Source organism: Apodemus sylvaticus, chromosome 7, assembly GCF_947179515.1.
Source record: "Apodemus sylvaticus chromosome 7, mApoSyl1.1, whole genome shotgun sequence".
Lineage (NCBI taxonomy): Eukaryota > Metazoa > Chordata > Mammalia > Rodentia > Muridae > Apodemus > Apodemus sylvaticus.
Window position 1 is genome coordinate 50245786 of NC_067478.1, and position 19883 is coordinate 50265668.

The 19883-nt window shown below is 38.3% G+C and overlaps 1 protein-coding gene across 1 annotated transcript in view; it reads right to left on the reverse strand.

Annotated features, from left to right (window-relative positions):
• Cd109 (CD109 molecule) overlaps nt 1–19883 on the reverse strand; it is a 110475-nt gene that overhangs the window by 31220 nt on the left and 59372 nt on the right. Inside the window, exons 14-20 of the mRNA XM_052187757.1 lie at nt 19430–19606; nt 17549–17701; nt 15694–15768; nt 15017–15077; nt 6864–7005; nt 6128–6245; nt 2548–2661 (exon numbers count right to left, since the gene is read on the reverse strand). Coding sequence (XP_052043717.1) covers nt 2548–2661; nt 6128–6245; nt 6864–7005; nt 15017–15077; nt 15694–15768; nt 17549–17701; nt 19430–19606 — 840 coding nt within the window. The remainder of the gene's footprint in view (nt 1–2547; nt 2662–6127; nt 6246–6863; nt 7006–15016; nt 15078–15693; nt 15769–17548; nt 17702–19429; nt 19607–19883) is intronic.

The window sequence follows — 19883 nt, forward strand, 5'->3', positions numbered from 1 at the left end:
CACAACATGAGGAATTTTATGAAGGGACCACAGTCTTAGGAGAATTGAGAACCACTTGCTTAATACTGTAAGCCTAGCTAGCCTGAAACTCATTATGTAGACCAGGCTATACTCAAACTTTCAATGATCCTCCTGATTCTACTTCCCAAGTGCTGAGATTATAGATGTGTCCTACCACAACCAGCATGGGCCTTAAGTATTTTCTAATTTATTTTCTCATTTTTTCACAATAATTTTTTATATAATAATAGTAATGATTCTTTTAAAATAGACTAGGAAACTTTGAGTCCCCGTTAAAGTTATCTGCTAGTGAGAGGCAAACTGGATATTAGGATTTTGGGTTGGATCTTCTGCTCATTGTACTGTAACCTTCTGACCACATAAAAAAGCACAGTTAAAAAATAAAATGCTGCAGCTGAGAGGATAACTCAGGGGTTGGCTTACGCCTACTCAATCTCCAACACCAAAAAATAATAAGTAAGCATTTTGATTTGCTATGTAGATGTTATGACAAGAAATTATGGCATTTCATACAATAAAGTTATCAGCATGTGCCGAGGGCTAAAAACTAAAGCATTTGCTAATGCAACTGAAGGTACATCACAAACAGTAGTTAAGTCCTAATCTTTGCATTGCAGAAAACTGCCTGACTAAGGAGACACAGAAACATGATTGACAAAATAATTTCCTGAAAACATAATGCTCTGAATAACCATGGAGACTACAAACATAACAGAGTGGGTGAGTTCCTCAGGAAAGGACTCCTAGCTGTAACCTAGCTCAGAGAGAACAAATTCTTACCAACAGCAGTGTTGCGGGAAATATTTAAAAGAACTGCAGTCCCCTAAATACACCCAGCTACTCCCTGCCCCCGAAGCAGCGGTCTCACTGCTTCTGTCTCTATTTAGCCCCAGCAGCATTGGTTTGCTTGTCTCAGTGCCGCCTGTACCTTCTCAGCCATTTTCCTCCAGCAGCTAGTTGTCACAAATCCCATTAACCCAGTAAATCAAAACTCTGGAAGCTTACAATCAATCAGTCAGATTTATGATCAATAAATTCTCAGTACACAAGATAGCCAAACAATAAATTCAGGGCTAATTGATAATGGGACAAGCTGCCCATCTAGATTAGACAAGTTACCCCAATTATTCTATCCCTATATAATATTATATCTACCTGTGGCTATTTAAAACCACATGGACTCTGAATCGTCCTGTTCATCCTCCATTTTGCTTCCTCCCCTTCTCCAGTGTCTCTCTCCGTCCCTGCAACTCTTAGCTCCACTTCCCTTTCCCTGTCCAATCACAGGCCTCCTGCTGTACTAAAATTTAAAGTGGACAGGGGAAATCCTGCCACACTGCAGGAGGTACAAAATGGTAATGAGAAGAAAAAACACAATCTAAGTATGGAAGACAAGGAAAAATACAGGAGGCAGGAGAAAGAAAAGCACATCCCCAAGGTCAAAAGGAAGTTCCCTGGCTCAATGGGAGGATCTGTTCTGGGAAACTAAGAGAATGTGCCGATATCTAATGATATACCCAGACATTAATATGCAGAAGAAATCACTAACAAAGTATGTATACTTTCAATCTCCCAGCATCATACAAAATTCTTGTGGAGTGTCAGATATGTGCTTCCTGCCTATGAGTTGTTAATCATGGAGGCTCCAAAGGACCCCAGAAAAATACCCGTCATTGCCATTGTCTTGGTTGCTTAGATCCTATTGCTGTAGATAACAAACTTTAGTTATACTACAAAGACAATAGTAAAACTGAGCCAGAAGCTTCCTCCTTGTTAGCTAGCCCTCCTAATGCAAAAAGCTGCTGCTATGCAGGCAATTTAGGGAGAAAAATTATCACTTTCTTACCCATAGTGGATCTTGCATGCTACAGTCCCAATCAGGCAAGAAATGCCCACTGGCACAATAGTGGAGCAACAGCTATGGTGGTAACCAACTGCTTTCTGATTAGTTCTAAGGCCCACTCTATTTATGTTTGTACCCATAGACCAGTGCTGTTCTCAGCCTCGGTTAAAGCAATGAACAGTGGTCAATCCCAAGACTTATTAGCCCATTGACTTATGGCTGGGGATGGCATTCACATGTTCCAGCCATCCTTGAGGAGCTATTCTAAGTTTTAATGACTGAAAGGGAGAGTCATTGCCTTCAATAATGTAGACACTAGAAAGCCTTCTATACTTCGGTGAATAGCTCCACATACATGTTCATTTGGGTGGCCCTGATTAAAGGCAGGCCACAGTACAAAATTAAGAGGAAAAGACATAGAAATGGGAGGAGGAACCTCCTTGGAGAGAAGGAGGGTAAGAGAGTATAAAATGAATTCGATTAGACTGTATTATATGTGGGTGTGAAATTGTCAAAAGATAAATTAAACATTTCTTAAAATCTTAAATTACCAAGTTAAAAGGATAAAGCCAGTAAAACACTTTGAGACTCTGATGTTCAAGTACTATGCATATTATGCAACCAACCAACACTTGTATTTTGTTCCAAAGTGTAAATAATCAACAAAACCTTGAACACATTACCTTAATGGTATCTGCCAAATAATTGACTATGGATACTTCCAAAGCAAACTCTTCACCTCTGATAATAGAGTAGGGAAGATTCAGGGAAATGAAAAATGGTTGGAAGGCTTGCAGCTAGAGAGAACACAATGAGGACATGTTTTGATTCAGATAACAATGTTTCACATTATATACAAGAGCAATATCCACAGAACCTTTACAGACTGCAACTCCTAGAGTATCCACATGCCTATCAGACATCACCTACCAATATCTTACACTGAGTGAGCGGTGGAAAGCCATTATTTAACATAGTAATTACTGTACAATATTAAGGACGTAGTAGTAACCCAGAACTTCATAAGTTATTTGTGCAATCATTATACCTCCCTCCATAAGGGTGCTGTGTCCCTATTTTATTTTTTTTAAATGTTCAGAAATTTCTGTACTACAAGAAGCCATAACCCATTCTCTCTGGTACCAAAACAAGCTGCCATTCCGTCATACTGTATTGATGCCATAATGTGCTTCAAAAGTTACAGTCCAATACAACAGTCCCTGTTTGAGACTCACTGAAGGAAATCTCTCAGTGTGGCAAGCTCAGAATGCCCCCTCCTGAAATAAAGCCTAGTGACTCCAGGCCAGTGATCTCTAGCAGGCATGTCCTGTGCCTCCAACCCAGGCCTCTGTAAACCACATACAGCAAAGCCAACATGAACATGGCCAAATACAACATTAAGTGTGGGAGTGGGGGTGGGTCAGATGCTTTTTTTTTGAAATTTGATTGCACACATCTCAATTATGAACTTTGTAGATGACAAGATGATTTCACAATGTCAAGAGGATGGATGTGTCTGCCAGGTTTATGTAGACATTTGCAGACTGAACATTTTAGATTGTCACAGTGGCTGAACAGTAGTAGCAGTGCTTTGTGGAATGAAGTTCTATAACACTAAAGGTTGTCCCAAACCATAAACAACTGCTGTCTTGTATTCCTTGTGATTCTTGGCTTATTTATTATTTGAGTGTTGTTTATATTCAGGACACAGAAATATGATTTGTTGCTGGGTTTATTTGACTCTACAGATCTTATAATTTAAGATGCCATGTAAGTATCTACATAGATACTGGCTATTTGCTTAGACATTCATGTAAATAAATCAGCTGTTTAAATGACCTGGGCTTCTACCATATATCATAGACAAATCCAAAGCACTAATATTTCTACAAAGTTCACTTACAGATCCTAGTGAAGCAACACAAAATCTCTGTTATAGAGGTTTTTAGGTATAAAAGGAGTGATAGTTATTGGATTGAGGTCATTCACAATCCTTATAGTCTTATTAGCAACTGGAAACAAAGTGTGATGAAATCTGAGCACAGGCATGAAGAAATGCCTGCTAGGAGACACCTTGAGAAGTGTGCTCATCTTTATAATCTAGCCATTGTAAGCTATTAGATCAATAATAAACTTTATAACAAAATAGAGGCTGAAGAAATGCATGGCTAAGAAGTTAAGAACACTTGCTGCTTATATGAAAAACCCAGATTTGATTCCCAGCACTCACAAGTCAGCTCAAAACTTCAGTTCTAGGGGATCCAATACCCTTTTCTAGCTTCCTTGGGCTACAGGCACATACACGGTGCACATAGACAGATATGGGCAAAACACTCATACGTAAAATTTTAAAATGTTGTTGATGTGACCAAAAGGCTGAATTTTCTTTATAACTACAACCTTAAAAGTAAGTTATAATACAATTGATACCTGTTTTCTGTTTCCAGCAATGATTAAGTAAGGAAATTCCTGCCTACAGCAATGCATAGATAACATTGACAGTCTTAGTTAACACACTAATGCTTGAGTTATCTTAAATTGATCATAATATAGAACTTTATACTAATAAAGATAATGGCAATTGGTAACAAAATAAAAATTAATTTAACATTGAAATTTTGAAAAATAATAAGCATTATAGCAATGCCTTGAGTTGGAAATTAGGAAGAAATGCCTACAAATAAATGACAAGGTAAATTAAGGTTTATAATGTTGAAAAAGATAAATTAAGCAAACTGTGACACAAAATTTAAATGTAAAAAATTCTGTAAAGTATTATGTGTATCTAAATTTGAATGTTTTACATAACTTTTTTTTTTTTTTTTTTGGTTTTTTGAGACAGGGTTTCTCTGTGTAGCCCTGGCTGTCCTGGAACTCACTCTGTAGACCAGGCTGGCCTCAAACTCAAAAATCCGCCTGCCTCTGCCTCCCAAGTGCTGGGATTAAAGGTATGCACCACCACTGCCTGGCTTAGATAACATTTGTGATGTACTAAATTATTGATTGTTTTTAACAGTGTGTGGTACATTTACCTTTACCAATTATAATTATCTATATGTATTTATTATTTCAAAAATATTCACCATTTATAGAACATTCAATTTTACTTTAGTGTTTCCTTCCATGTATAAATAATGAACCCAGCTTACAACATACAGTAAGGAAGGAGAATGTAGGAGCACTAAGGCAACCACTGCTTGGCCCATACCATGCTCTTATGCTGAGAGTTTATAAACATACATTCTCTTTTGTTAAACATATTTATTTGTTTGTTTGTTTGTTTATTTTAAGATTTGTTTGTTTGTTTGTTTGTTTTAAGATTTATTTATTTATTTAATGTGTATAAGTATACTGTTGCTGTCTTCAGACACTCCAGAAGAGGGCATTGGATCCCATTACAGATGGTTGTGAGCCACCATGTGGTTGCTGGGAATTAAACTCAGGACCTCTGTAAGAGCAGTCATTGCTGTTAACCACTGAGCCACTTCTCCAGCCCTAAACATACATTCTTACAATATATAAGACTTCATTTTCAAAGGAAAAAGCTTCAACAGTGTCTGCATTTTCTGATTTGACCAAAAAACTTCTGGCTCAAAGAATGAAATAAAAACCTAGAATGCAAGATGTAAAAAATGTTTAAGTGATACTATTTTTAACCTTATGACCAAATCTATCAATTTAATATACTCAGATTCAAAATTTTAACACAGGGTCAGCAAGATGGCTCAATGGGTAAAGGCACTTGCTAGACCAGTCTGGCAATCGAAGTTCAATTCCATTGCCAAGAATTCACATAAACATAATTGGAGAGAACTGTCTCCACAAAGTTGTCCTCTGACTGCCATGTGTGTACTCACACAATAATAATAACAATAACAATAATAACAATAAATTACTACTAATAATAATAATTTAGGGCTGGGCTCAATGATTAAGAGCTGCTCTTCCAGAAGACCCAGGTTCAATTCCCAGTACCCACATGGCAGCTCACAATTGTCTGTAATTCCCGTTCCAGGAGATATGTCTGACACCCTCGCACCAACATATGTGCAGGTAAAACATCGATGCACATAAAATAAAAATAGATAAACTTATAAATATAATGCTATATTAATTTTTTCCAAGATGTTGCCACAATGGAAGGCAGAAAGGTAAAGTCACAGTAAACCATGATCAATAAAGCAATAAATAGAGAGTTGAGCATTTTCTGAGCCTCATTTCATTAGCTTTCTGAGCCCTTCCCCAAGTCAGTATTCCTTCTACCTCTGCTGGAATGGTTGTTATCCCAAAACCCAAGTCCTCTGAGATGACAAAAGCAGAAGCCACCCAAGAAGTGATGGTATCAGGCACAGTAACTTCGAAGTCTTCATAAGTATTAGCTCTGAAGTCAACACAGAGACAGAAATTACAAAACCAATATAACAAGCAATTATTAGAAAAGTTTTAATTTTTACATTTATGTCATTGACATATCTAAGTTTAAAGTCCCTGAGCATCTCGATTTCTCAAGAAGTAGTTAATAATATCATACTTTGCACACTCCAATAAAATCATTCTACGAATGCCATGCCTTCTCAACTGACTACTACGATTTTCACTAACGTTTTTAAATACATATTTTCAAGTTTTACTCCAATATTCTTCTCAATTTACAGATAAGTTTGTGGGTGCTTTGTTGTTTGTTCTGTCTGTATCCCTATCAGGTCTGTTATGGGTTTTCCTCCAACAAAGGCTAGGAGACTTCAAAGAAGTTTAATTTGCTCTTCCTTTTATAAAGTCTCACCCTCTCCTTGGTGATACTCTGTGGCCACAATGCTCACGTGATTCAATCAAACACTACAGTTATAGACAATTGACATCATACTAAACCCCAAACTTGCTCGTCTACTTCCTCAACACACAAGACTTATGCTTAAAACACATTAGAAAGTAGGAAAATATTATTCAAGATATACACTAAGCAAAACATAAATGGACAAAGAACTTTACAGAACTTTACCCCATGGAGGAGTCTAGCCAAATCCATGTTTCTGGAAAATACTTCCTGACATATACATTGCTAACTGAAGAAGCATCTTCAAAATCAACCAGGTTTGCCTCATTTTCCTCCGCAAAGCGCTCGGTATACTCTTCAGTATCATCTGCAATAAACATGGACCATGGTGGGGAAAGGAAGGACACCAGACAGGAAGAATTGCAAGCTTAGCCCCCAAGACCCTTGACATCACAACAGAAGGAAGTTCAGAATTTATATTGTTCAACTCTCTTGTTTTCTGAAGAAGCATCATGGACAACAGACAAGTGTTTACCAAAAACACATGGACAGTGAACCCAGAACATAAAATATTTTTTTCAGTCTCCTCTGTTCCAATGACCAATAGCTGAAAACTTAGATATTAGTCTAACTTATTTAATTTTAAATTATTAAAGTTAAATCACATTTTTTAACCTGCCTATGATTTTTTTACTCTTCTTTGAAAGCTCCTTGGTGCTGACTGTCATTGGCTTTCTTCAGCCTAGGACACTATAGTCAATCCATTGGTTAGAATCTACATTTAAACAAATGCCTGTGGATATCAAGACATTTGGGTCATCTATCTCTTTTTTTCAAATTTTCTGTAAGTCTAAAATTATTGCAAACTATGAGCCACATGGTAGTGCACACCTATAATGCCAGTACTCAGGCAGGCCAATCTCTATGAGTTCAAAGCCAGACAATTTCCAGAACACCCAATGCTATGTAGAGAGGCCTATCTCAAAAAATTTAATTTAAAATACAATGTAAAGAAAATTACATGACAATGTGGTAGGTACTGTAAAGATGTAAAGCTGTAAAGATGAAATATTTTTATAACCTATAGAGAAGATAAAATGTTTCAATAAGCAGGAAAGGATGATAATATGTAAGGTCTATTAAAAAATAGTTAAATTTACAAGGACTCTGAATGATTAAAAGAATTTTAGTAGAAAATACTCCTTTTGCAGTGAGTTGTCTGCATTCCATTTTCTTCAAGTCTTAAGACAAAGGGCAACCCATGCAGAAGAGAAAGCTGAACCAAGCACAAAACCATCTCCAAAATACAACAAAGTATTTGGTAAAAATGGCATCACTGAGAGAAGAAGGAATGATTGGGTTCAGATTTTGAGTATGTAAATCATACGAAAGGCTTTGGGTTGCATTTTTTAGATGATCACTGAGGTTTAAAATATAGAAAAACATAAAGCAATCTGTATTTTGCAAAGTTAGCTCTGGCATCAATTTGGAAATGGTTTGGTGCTGTGAAAAATGGTGTTAAGTGGCAGTAGACAAAGGAATCAGGATGACAGCTGGGAGTCTAGCAGAGATGAGAGGGTAAGAGACAGCTTGCAAGTTTGCTCCCATTTTCGGATGTTAGCTTTAAATCCTTAGATGTGTATGTTTCATTTGTAATACACAAAGGTCAGGAAATTAGGAAGAGGTCACAGGAGGTACATTTAAGGAAGGAGAGAAACAAAGTGATAATATAAAGGCTCAAAGGGAAATAATGTGTGGAAGAGGAAGGTTAAATTGTAGTGGGGTGTGGGAAGGCAGAGTAGAAGAGGGAATATGTAGAGAGATAAAAAACACTAAAGACCCCTTCAAAAGTCAAACTAAAACCTCCACATTACTTTAGAAGCTTCCTTGAAACACACACACACACACACACAATTATACAAAGCTGAAGAAATAACTCAACAGTTCAGTGCATTCATTGTTCTTATAGGTGACCCACAAAGTTTGATTCTTATCACCCATGTGAGGCAGCTCACACCTACTTGTAACTCCAGATCCAGCATCAATATCCTCCAAAAACACCAAGTCTTTTGTATACATACACATATATATAAAACTTTAAAATAAGAATTAAAATTGAATTACCCTATAACAGATTGACAGTGGCCCTGATAGACATCATAGGTTAACAAATTAAAGGCCCAGTGCCTAGAATGCATCACTTCTTTTGGAGTTGTTGGCTATTGAGTTTCCATAGATCTCCAAACATTGCAAGCTACTGCCAATTCACTTGGTTACCCTCCAGAATTTGGAGGATGGTGATATTCTATTGCTGAGAACACTACAAAAACTTGATTCATAAAACATGAAGATATAAGATGCTACCTCGCTTCTGGCTAGCTTTCATAGTGCTAGAGGGTGTTCTTCCTGCTACCAGAGGAGCAAAGTAACTATTTATCATACCTACCTATGAACTCTACAAGCCACAGTAACATCTGGCCTGGCAAGAAATGCCCACTGATACAATAGTATGCCAAATATCATGATTGGATTTAGTTCCCACTTCATATGATGAAACTAATACCTGATACCACTGTCAGGTTAAGAACCTGTCTCTAGGTTCTAAAGGAGAACCTACTACCATCATTCTGCTAAATGGACATAATTAAACTTACTTCCAATTACTTATCATTATATCCATAGATTAAAACATCTCTCAGTCTTCATCAGAGAAGCTTCTTTTGCAGTAGATGATGGATAACACAGAAACCCAAAATTGGTTAAGATACAGAGGATAAAAAACTGTGGAATTCTAAGACATCTATATTACATCCCTTCCTCAAAAGGCTCAGAGATCGTTATACAAGATGGTGAAAAGAGTGTAAGAGCCCTAGGCAAAAGAACATCACAGAGAAATGGTGTCCTCCAGGTACAACAGGGCAACTGCAAATATGTACTCAAAGCAGCTATGACAACATGGACAAGACCTGTGCAAGCTCAAGCCAGTCCAACCAAACATGGAGAGGGGTCCTAACTATAGCTGAGGAGACACTTTGGCAACTGATAGCTTCTAGAAGAAAAGTCGGTATTCCTTAATAGTGTAACCCGTGGTAAGTCAACTACTCTAGTACAAAGTCACAGATTGCAAAATATATGGGCATCATAACTTGAACAAAATGGAAGAAAAAAGGCACAAATTTGGATAGGTCTGTAGAGAAGGGAGTGGATATGAGGGAAGTTGAAGAAAAGGAAGATAATGACCAAAACACAGATTAATTTCCAAAGAATTCTTTGAGAATTTTATAATCTGAAGGTTTCTCAGAAAATTGGGAATAGTTCTACCTCAAGACCCAGCTATACGCCCCAAAAAATGTTTCACCATCCCACAAGGACACTTGCTCAACTATGTTCATAGAAGCTTTATTTGTAAAAGCCAGAAACTGGAAACAACCTAGATGTCCCTCTACCAAAGAATGGGTATTTACACAATGGAATACTATTCAGCTATTCAAAACAAGGACATCATAAAATTAGCAGACAACTGGATGGAACTAGACACCTGAGTAAGGTGATCCAGACCCAGAAAGGAAGACTGTTGCTACTTTGTTTCCAACCCAATTCCCCGGGTAAAAGAAAGCTCAACTCAATCAGTTAACAAAACAAGCTCCAAGCCTAGATTGGGCAGATCTCCCGCTCCACTACTCTATTTCCATCTATATTATCCTATATAACTTGCAGTTTCTCCAGGCCCCCAGCTTCTCTCTCTGCCACCTCACCATTCCTCCCCGTAGCTCCTCCTCTTCCTACCCCCCGTTGCTCCTCCCCTAGACTCTCAGCTCCTCCCACTTCCTCCTGCCCAATCATTGGCTCAAGCCTTTATTTGGAAAGTTAAGGTGGGGAGAAGGTTCACAAGGGACACAGGTTCACTCCTCATCTGCAGCCCCTCTGAGGAGTGGAATCAGCATCAAAATACAAGCCCAGGGCTATCCACAACAGAAGACCAACAGTGTCAACTAACCTGGACCCTTGGGAGTTCCCAGAGACTAAGCCACCAACCAAAAAGCACACATGGGCTGGTCTGAGGCCCCTGGGACATATGCAGCAGAGGGCTGCCTTACTTGGCCTCAGTGGGAGAGGATGTGCCTAGTACTGGAGACACTTGATGCCTCAGGGAGAGGGGATGCAGGGAGCGGGACACCCTTTCAGAGGGAAAGGTAAGGGAGTATGGGGGAAAAACTCTCCCAGGGGGCACTTGGAGAGAGGCAGCATTTGGGATGTAAATAAATAAAATAATTAATAATAATAAAAAGAACCTCTCAACATGAGGGAAATCATGTCTGGGTACTGAAAACCTAGCCAACTACCCAGGGCTAGTGAGGTCATAGATCTTAAAAAAAACTTACAACAGCACCATTTACTAAATCAACATAATCCCTAATTACAGTCTAAGTATTTGTTCGTATATAGAGAGGTCCTCACCCCTCATAAAAGAAATTTCTCTTTGCAATAGACAGAGTCTGTAGAGAAATGGTATGAGGAGACTGCTCCCAGCTTGTCAGGCAACCTAGGGTCTTTTTCACTCTCAGTAGACTGAGACAGGGGAAGCATACTTTCTCAATCAGAGAATCCTGGTGTTCTGCCAAGTGAGCTACAACCTGAGGAATTGACCTCTATGGTCCTTTTTTGTGAGAAAAGTAACTTTGTTTTTAATTTTAAGAAGCAACACATTTAAGAGTTGGACTGCTGACAGATTTCTCAGGCTGCAAGGAGGTTTGGGTCACTTTGAACCAAGATAAAGCTATTGGCAGAAAAACAGCACCTTTATTCTTCCTTTTGTATAAAAGATGCTGAAACTTTGAATGAAGTGTGCAGTGGCTGACTGTGGCTGTGTGCCCCTTGTGTCCTGTTAATGTGGCTCTACCCTTGGGATCACAACGCACTAGATGTTGACAAGAGACTGCTACTGAAAACTACCAATCACAATGCAAAGTGACACAAAACTACCAATCACAATGCAAAGTGGTGGAGCCTTGTTCCAACTGATACATCAACAGTACAACTCTTGCATCTAAGATTCAGGGACCATTATGGAAAGACTGTATGAACCAGAGAAATAGGAAGTAAGAGTGTGTCTTCTAGGAATGTCAGAAGTTACACCCATATTCTCCATATGACTGCCTAAGCATGACCTGAAAAGGACAGCAAGAATATGGACAGGGAAAATCCCAGGAGGCCTCAACCCTACACAAAGAACTACGAGCAATTAAGAAATGCTGAGAGCAGGAGAAAGTCTTCCCCATGGAAGGGCCACCAAATGGTTATCCAGTTCCAAATGGTCACCTGTGAAAACATACATATATGTATGTATAGATAACATATATTATATATATATATGTAACATTGTAACGACTGAGAAGGTTGTATTTTTTTTTTTTGAGACAGGGTTTCTCTGTGCAGCCCTGGCTGTTCTGAAACTCACTCTGTTCCAGACCAGGCTGGCCTTGAACTCAGAAGTCCGCCTGCCTCTGCCTTCCAAGTGCTGGGATTAAAGCTGTGCGCCACCACCGCCCGGCTGAGAAGGTTGTATTATATATTTAGGAATACACACACACATACACACACACACACACACACACACCCCGAGAAAAGAAGCCATGGATTTTAAAAAGATCAAGAAATGAAAGATCTATGGGGTGTTTGGAGAGAAGGAAGGGAGGGAAAAATGATATTAGAATTTCAAAAAATAATTTTTAAAAATGAAAAGAGCAAAAAAACTTAAAATTTAAAAAAAAAATGAGTTAAGAGACGACTGCTCTGCCCCAGTGCCCTTCAGTACTCCTGTAGCATACTGTGCCCCCTATCATGGCCCTGGCACAGCCATCTTTGTGTCTCCATCTGCCCCCTCGGCCCAAGGTGGAACCCCCATGGCCTCTTGCATGTTAGGCATGCACTTAATTTCATCGCCATCTATTGAATAGTGAATAAATTATCTCAATCTAAGAAATAAGATAAATGGGAAATTGACAAAGTATCAAGCATGTGTGAAGCATCTTGAGTTATTTAATACACTGTATGAAACTGTTCAATACAGGATAAATTATGATTTTACATTTAATTTCCTAACAAGCCTGCAAAACACATAATATTAAATCTATGTGGAAAAGAGGAACCAAAGGCTTAAAAGCTTGATCGATTTGCCCTAGGTCATACCCCTTATGTTCTTTAATGTGTATGGGTGTTTTTGCCTGCACGTATGTCTGTGTGTCATGTACACATAGTACATGCAGAGACCACCAGAAAAGGACATTGGATCCTCTGGAATTATAGTTACAGGTAGTTGTAAGCCACTGTGGTGCTGGGTGGGTGCTGGGAATCCGGAAGAGCACTCATGCTCTTAACTACTGAACCATTTCTTAGAACCATCATTCCTGAATCAAAGCCAGCAATACATGACAGCAAGTTCCTTCATTAAGCACTGTGATACTTTTCAGAGAAAAAAGGAATTACAGGTAAGTTCTAGCAGGAACTAAAAACAAATATTTGAGAAAACAATTTCATAACAAAAAATAGAATTATATCAACTACGTTTGTCAAAGAAAGGAAACATAAGGCTATAAAGGGTACAGATTAAAAAGTTGATGTGTGCTGGGCAGTGGTGGTGCACGCCTGTAATCCTAGCACTCTGGGAAGCAGAGGCAGCTGGATTTCTGAGTTCAAGGCCAGCCTGGTCTACAGAGTGAGTTCCAGGACAGCCAGGGCTACAGAGAGAAATCCTGTCTCCAAAAAACCAAAAGCCAAAAAGCCAAAAGCCAAAAGCCAAAAAACAAAACAAAACAAACAAAAAAAACAACAACAACAAAAAAAATTTGATGTGCTACACAGTGAATCTGAGCTATTTGTAAGGCACGTGGATGTAGAAACAGGAGCAAGATAACAACTGGAGTTGGTACCAGCATGACGGTGATCAAAAGATAACACAAGTTAGAAGGACCTTCAAATCCTCCCCTCCCCCCAGGTAACAAATTAAGACTGGGAATCCTAGATGTAAAAGGAAGTTGATGACGTTAATGGCAACTGAAAGAGTGACCATCAATGGGTTTACTCTTCAAGCCATGAGCAGCTCTTAGCTCAACATGGTCTAAAACTGGCTGAGAACACCTTGACCCCTGTGTGGCTACATATTCTGAGATAGAAGAGGTAAAATGAATGTCCATCATGTGGGGAGCTGTCCAGAGCCATATTTGCTATTGAGGCAGAAGGTTTCTCTTGTAGTGAAAAGTGGGAGATTCTCAGCCAAGGATACAATAGGTGCAGCCCTCCCTCAGCATCCTGACTGGATGCCAAAACCTCTAAGCACTTAAGTCCTATATCAAAGCAGTGTAGTGTTTTAGATAAACAACATATTCCCATACACTTTAAATCACCTCTATACCACTTCCGATACCTAATATAATATAATAATATAGTATAATATATTAACATAATATAACGTTGTAGAGTTATTATACTATACAAGAACAAGAATTAAATCTATGAATGTTCAGTAAAGAAATCATTTTTAAAATTATATTTGTGAGGGACACAGACAAGGACAGAGCCACATTACTGACAACAGACAGTGCTGTAGAGACTGTACACATAGAGGGACAACAGAAAAAAAGTTGTGAGTGAGGGGCTGGAGAGATGGCTCAGTGGTTAAGAGCACTAGCTGCTCTTCCAGAGGTCCCGGGTTCAATTCCCAGCAACCACATGGTGGTTCACAGACATCTTCTGGTGTGCATGAAGATAATGTAGTCATATCCATAAAATAAATAAATCGTTTTGGAAAAAATACACTGTGGTGCATAAAGATACATAGAGGTGAAATATACATAAATTAAAATAAGTCTAAAAGCACTTTTTCGTGGGTGAAACTGTATAGAGACAGATTTGGAAAGTTGTGTAGGACAGAGACTATGATGATGAGACTTAAGCACACTGATGATTTTAGTACACAGAGGTGATAATGAGCCATCAACCACCAAGAGGACAAAATTAGAGAATGCAAACGCTTCAAAAACTTGTTCCTTTTAACTCATTCTAAAATAACAGCACAGTTTGCCACACAAATTAGACCCACAGGATCATCCAATACATCCCAAACTATAACCCCTACCTTAAAAAAAAATGACAGACAAGCGTTCATTTCAGAAATGTGGTCAGGAGCCCAGGCAGTGTTCCCTGTCTTCCTCACACAAACTTCCAAAGTTCATAAAATGTAAACGCTTTAGCACACAGCAGTCATGCTGACCTAGAAAGTCCCCACCCCGTTACGAGTGACGTGCAATGCGTGAGGTAAAGTACAACTAGTTAAGCATGTGAAATGCAACTAGTGAAACGGGCCCTCAGGTTTAACTTACAGACTTCATCAATGTTATCTCTTATAAGGTCTGCATCCGTCAACACCCAGAGACCACATTCCTAGAAGAAGAAAAAAGTTAATTAAAAAAAAGTTAACTGAAATAAAATCAAAATCAAAGTTTAAATGTTCTCTAGTCATAGAGAGCACAGTATGCACGCATGTATGCATGTGTATGTTTAACTCCTCCCTTCTCCTCTCACACAGTCATAAAACCATCCCTTTCAAAGACAAATATGGTAATATTTTTTAAATGTATTTAATGACAGTTCACTAAGCTAAAAGTGAATGGGTGAATTTTTCCATTGGTTTTTAAAACCAGAGGATGTATTTCTCTACTCTGATTAGATTTATGGGACAGTGAATTTCAGTCATACCTCCAATAGAGGTTAGTCTCCATTAAGATAATTAATTATAAAAGGGATTATAGCTGTGGTGGTGCACGCCTGTAATCCCAGCACTCTGGGAGGCAGAGGCAGGTGGATTTCTGAGTTCAAGGCCAGCCTGGTCTACAGAGTGAGTTCCAGGACAGCCAGGGCTATACAGAGAAACCCTGTCTCAAAATAACCAAATCCAAAAAACAAAAACAAAAAAAACAAAAAAAAACAAAAAAGAAAAGGGTTTATAGTAACAAAAGACACTAATATCTTTTCAGACTATCTGCCCAACTATACATACCTGAAAGACGGCGAAGGAGTTCATGAACATGCCTAGAAAATATTCTGTGTTATAAAGTTCCAGTTCACGGACCATCTGCACAGAAGACAAGACACACAGTGAATGGATTCGTATCCATCCAGCCTGCCCGCCACTCGTTTCTTAGGAGTAACGAACGCAGGGCGCGGTCCTCATGGTCACGCAATTTGAAAATAGCACAAATCTAGGAACCATGAACATACAGATGATTGTTTATCACATTCAACCAACCACAATACATTTCCTATTTGCAATTACATTTACTCTGCTCAGTAATACAGAGTTCCATATAAATATAGGCTTAAGGATTTCCTGAGAGGAACTGAAGGGTCACAGACTCCCATGATCAACTCATAGAGGTCAGCACTGAAATTTACTCTTAGCAGAGACAAGCAGGCTAAAGTGAAGAGGGTTAAGACATAGTCTATAAGATGCCAGTCACTTTAATTCACAAAAGAGTAAATATAAGTTATAAATATTCAGAAAACTGCTCAGCTTTGTTGGTAATCAAAGCGTCAGAATTCCACCAGCAGGAGGTTTTGTTTTTTGTTTTTTGTTTCTTTTTTTTAAATAATGGGATAGTTGCATGTCTTACTTTAGCACTCTGTTTTTAAGGATACTGCTAGTAAGAATGGGCACAACAGACTAAAGGATTGATAAAGGTTCTTTCTCTTATCCTCAAAAAAAAAATAAATAAATAAACATAGGATCAGAATCGGACCCGGCAAGTCTACACCTAGATATATACTCATAAGAACTGAAAGACTAGGGGGAGGGTTGTCTACACCAGTGTTTACTGCAGCAGTCTTCACGACAAGGTAGAGGACAAGATCTGTGTGGCAGAGATATGGCAAAGAAACTTCTAGAACTTAGAGTCAGCACAAGAAAGCCAGGTGTGGTTACACATGCTTATAACCTGGGGAGCTGAGGCAGGAGAATCATGAATCTGAGAACCGTCTGTGTCATATAGAAAGAATCTGCTTCAAATAATAATAATAAAGCTAGATGATGGTGGGGTACACCTTTAATCCCAGCACTTGGGAGGCAGAGGCAGGCAGATCTCTGTGAGTTTGAGATCAGCCTGGTCTACAGAGCTAGTTCGGGGATAACCAAGAACTACAAAAAAAAAAAAAATCTAATAGTACCAGGCAATGGGGGTGCATGCTTTTAATCCCAGCAGAGAATGGGAGGCAGAGGCAGGCATTTCTGAGTTCAAGGCCAGCCTTGTCTACAGAGTGAGCTCCAGGACAGCCAGGACTATACAGAGAACCCCTGTCTTAACCCCCCCCCCAAAAAAACTAATAGTAATAATTAATAATTAAACAAATAACTATAGCATGTACCTCAGTGGCCTGGCATGGTACAATGTCATAGGTTGAGTTTCTAAAATCACATACACATACATATACACATACATACGCATCTCATAGAATTCAAAAGTGATCAGAAATATACTGTCATCAAATCCTAGAACTAGCAAAACATGTAAATTAATATTAAAATGAATTAAAAAAATTTAAGTAAGCATAGTAAATATACATAAAAGATACAAGGAATACATCTTATATATAATTAGTAACAAGAGCAAAAATTAAGATTTGAAACGTAATAATAGGTATCAAAAATATAATAGATACCAAAAGAAAGTAAATTTAAAACACACACGTACTTCTGCCCAACTCACACCAGAAGGCAGCTATTTTCTTTTTAAAGGCTTTTCTGTCATTACCTGTTACTATTCAGAGGGACTAATGAAGTTGCTTTAAATCTTTAAGATAATGCCATTGTTACTTTTTTAACAAACCTTTTCATACTAACAAGAGAAAATTAAACTCACGTTTTCCATTGTAATATCGTTGGCGCTTTCCATCAGTTGCACACTTTTGTCAACAGCTACAATCCCCACCAGGGAGTCCGGCTGTGTCACAGAGATCTTGAGAAAGACCTTATCAGATGGCTTGACTCTTGGCTTACTCCAAAACAGCTTTACCTAAGAAAAGGAGAAGGCAAAACTAACTTATTTCATTTTTCTCCCGATCAAATGGTTCAAAACCCACTCTGCCTTGGCCCATGGATAATTCCAAAAGCCATACACAATTTTCCCCTAAGGAACAGAATTTTCTTAAACTCCTCCATGTGTTATTTACCTCTCGACCATACTCCCTTCCTTTCTCCATTTTCCAGTTCTTGGTGCTCAGGCTAAACACAGGACAGTCATATCTAAAATCCCTGGGGAAGCCCACCTCTAAATGAAGAGGCAGGAAGGAAAACCACCGTAGGCACCAAGCAACCGTCCGCTGTCTCCGCTGTCTCCGCTGTCTCCATGGCTCCCTGAACTTTGTCTGTCTTTATGTTCCACAAACCCTGGTCCAACTAATACTTCATACAGACCAGGTCTCTGTCCTGGGGAAAAGTTCTGATCCTGCTGAGGGCCTTCATGTCATCTAGCTCAATCCTAAAAGCAAATTGCACCCAGATTCCACTACCCAACCAAGATGTTCCCTCTAAGTGACTGGCTTCCTCCTCTGTGTGGTCCCCTAAATGATCTTTCACTTTAGTCTTTCTGATCAATATATAAAGATCAGAGAAAGTACCTTTTTGAAAATGAAATTGAAAATTTCTATTTCATTTGTCAAAAAAATATTTCTTGAAAACATCCTTTACTATACACTCTGCTCCCCCGGCACAGGTAATCTTACACGCTGCTCCTAGCTTCATACCTGGTCCCTAGAGGTATGTCTCCTCACTTAAGCATCCATAATTCCTTTCTAAAATTTACCCATTTTACATGGTTATTATAAAGTGAATCTTTGACATACACTAAGAAAATATATTGCTACTTCTTTAAAAAAAAACTTTTCATAAGATTAAAAAATAGAAGTTTATGTTATACTTAGAGAAAGTTAGGGTTACTCAGGGTTGAGGTGCAGTACAATACTAGCACATTTTCCAAGAATGCACAAGGCCCTAGACTCACTTTCTGTCATACAAAACCAGATAAGAAACTATTTTAAACAAACGAAAACACGAATCCAACACTTTCAATGATTTTAAAGGCAGTATTGGGAGCTAGATTCTACAAATCACAACATTGAAACTGATTCTTAGGAAGGACAGCACAGTGATGAGAACAACGGCTCTCTCTAGCATCTTTGAGATGATTACACTGGGTTTCTAGTCAGAGCTGGGGCTGAGGTTGTCTCCTGTGCAAGCTGGTCACTCAGGCTAAGGGATGCCCAAGTGCTGGTACACTGGAGACAAGGCTCCACCCAGACTCCCAAAAGTGAGACACAAGATCATTGAAAGTTTGTCCCTGTTAGCTTCCAGACGATGGAGTAGACAATCCAAAACCTGACTCTGCTTCCACACACATCTCCAGTGGCCCTGCTCACAACACCTACCTCACTGCCACACTAAGGTCAACACACACGTCCATGTCACCGTAGAACTTCAGGCAGAACAATATTGGCTCAACTATTTTTTAAAAATACTGAAATAAGTTTGATGAATACGAGTTAAAGTCTTAAAGCCAGGAATCACAGCTGACAAATAACTGGTGCTTAATATGAAAATATACATCCTCTGGATACAGGGAGTAATACAAGTTTCTAGGAAATGTGGATAACTGATTCTTTTGTAAAGAAATATTACATTTCTCAGAAATCATTACAATGAAGTTTTAAACATCAGCTTAATTCTTACCTTATTTTTTTCTTACCTTATTTTTAAAAACAAGCTGAACGGGGATTTTTAGGATATCATTTATAATTTCCCCATCCTCTGCAATATAATATGCAATTATACAGGCTTTTGGAGCCCAGGAATCTTCTGGTGTTAAAGAGAAAGTTCTTAAACTTTGTTTGCCTACAGCCACCAATTGTCCCTTTGATATTACCTAAAAATAAAAAAAAAATAGAGTGAATTTTTTGCTAATTATTGTCATATTTCAATTGAAGTTATACTTATAATAATTTCTAGGATAAGTTCTTAAATCATCTTCACAATCTTTTTACAGGCAAAAATCTGTGATAAATTTTGAGATAGTTAAATTTCAACAAAAAATAGATTAACAAAAAAATCTATGTAAATTTTAAAAAGACTTCAGTATAATTCATGTCATCCCTTACAAATGTTATTTTTAATTCCTGATTTTTTTTTTGCACTTTGAATTT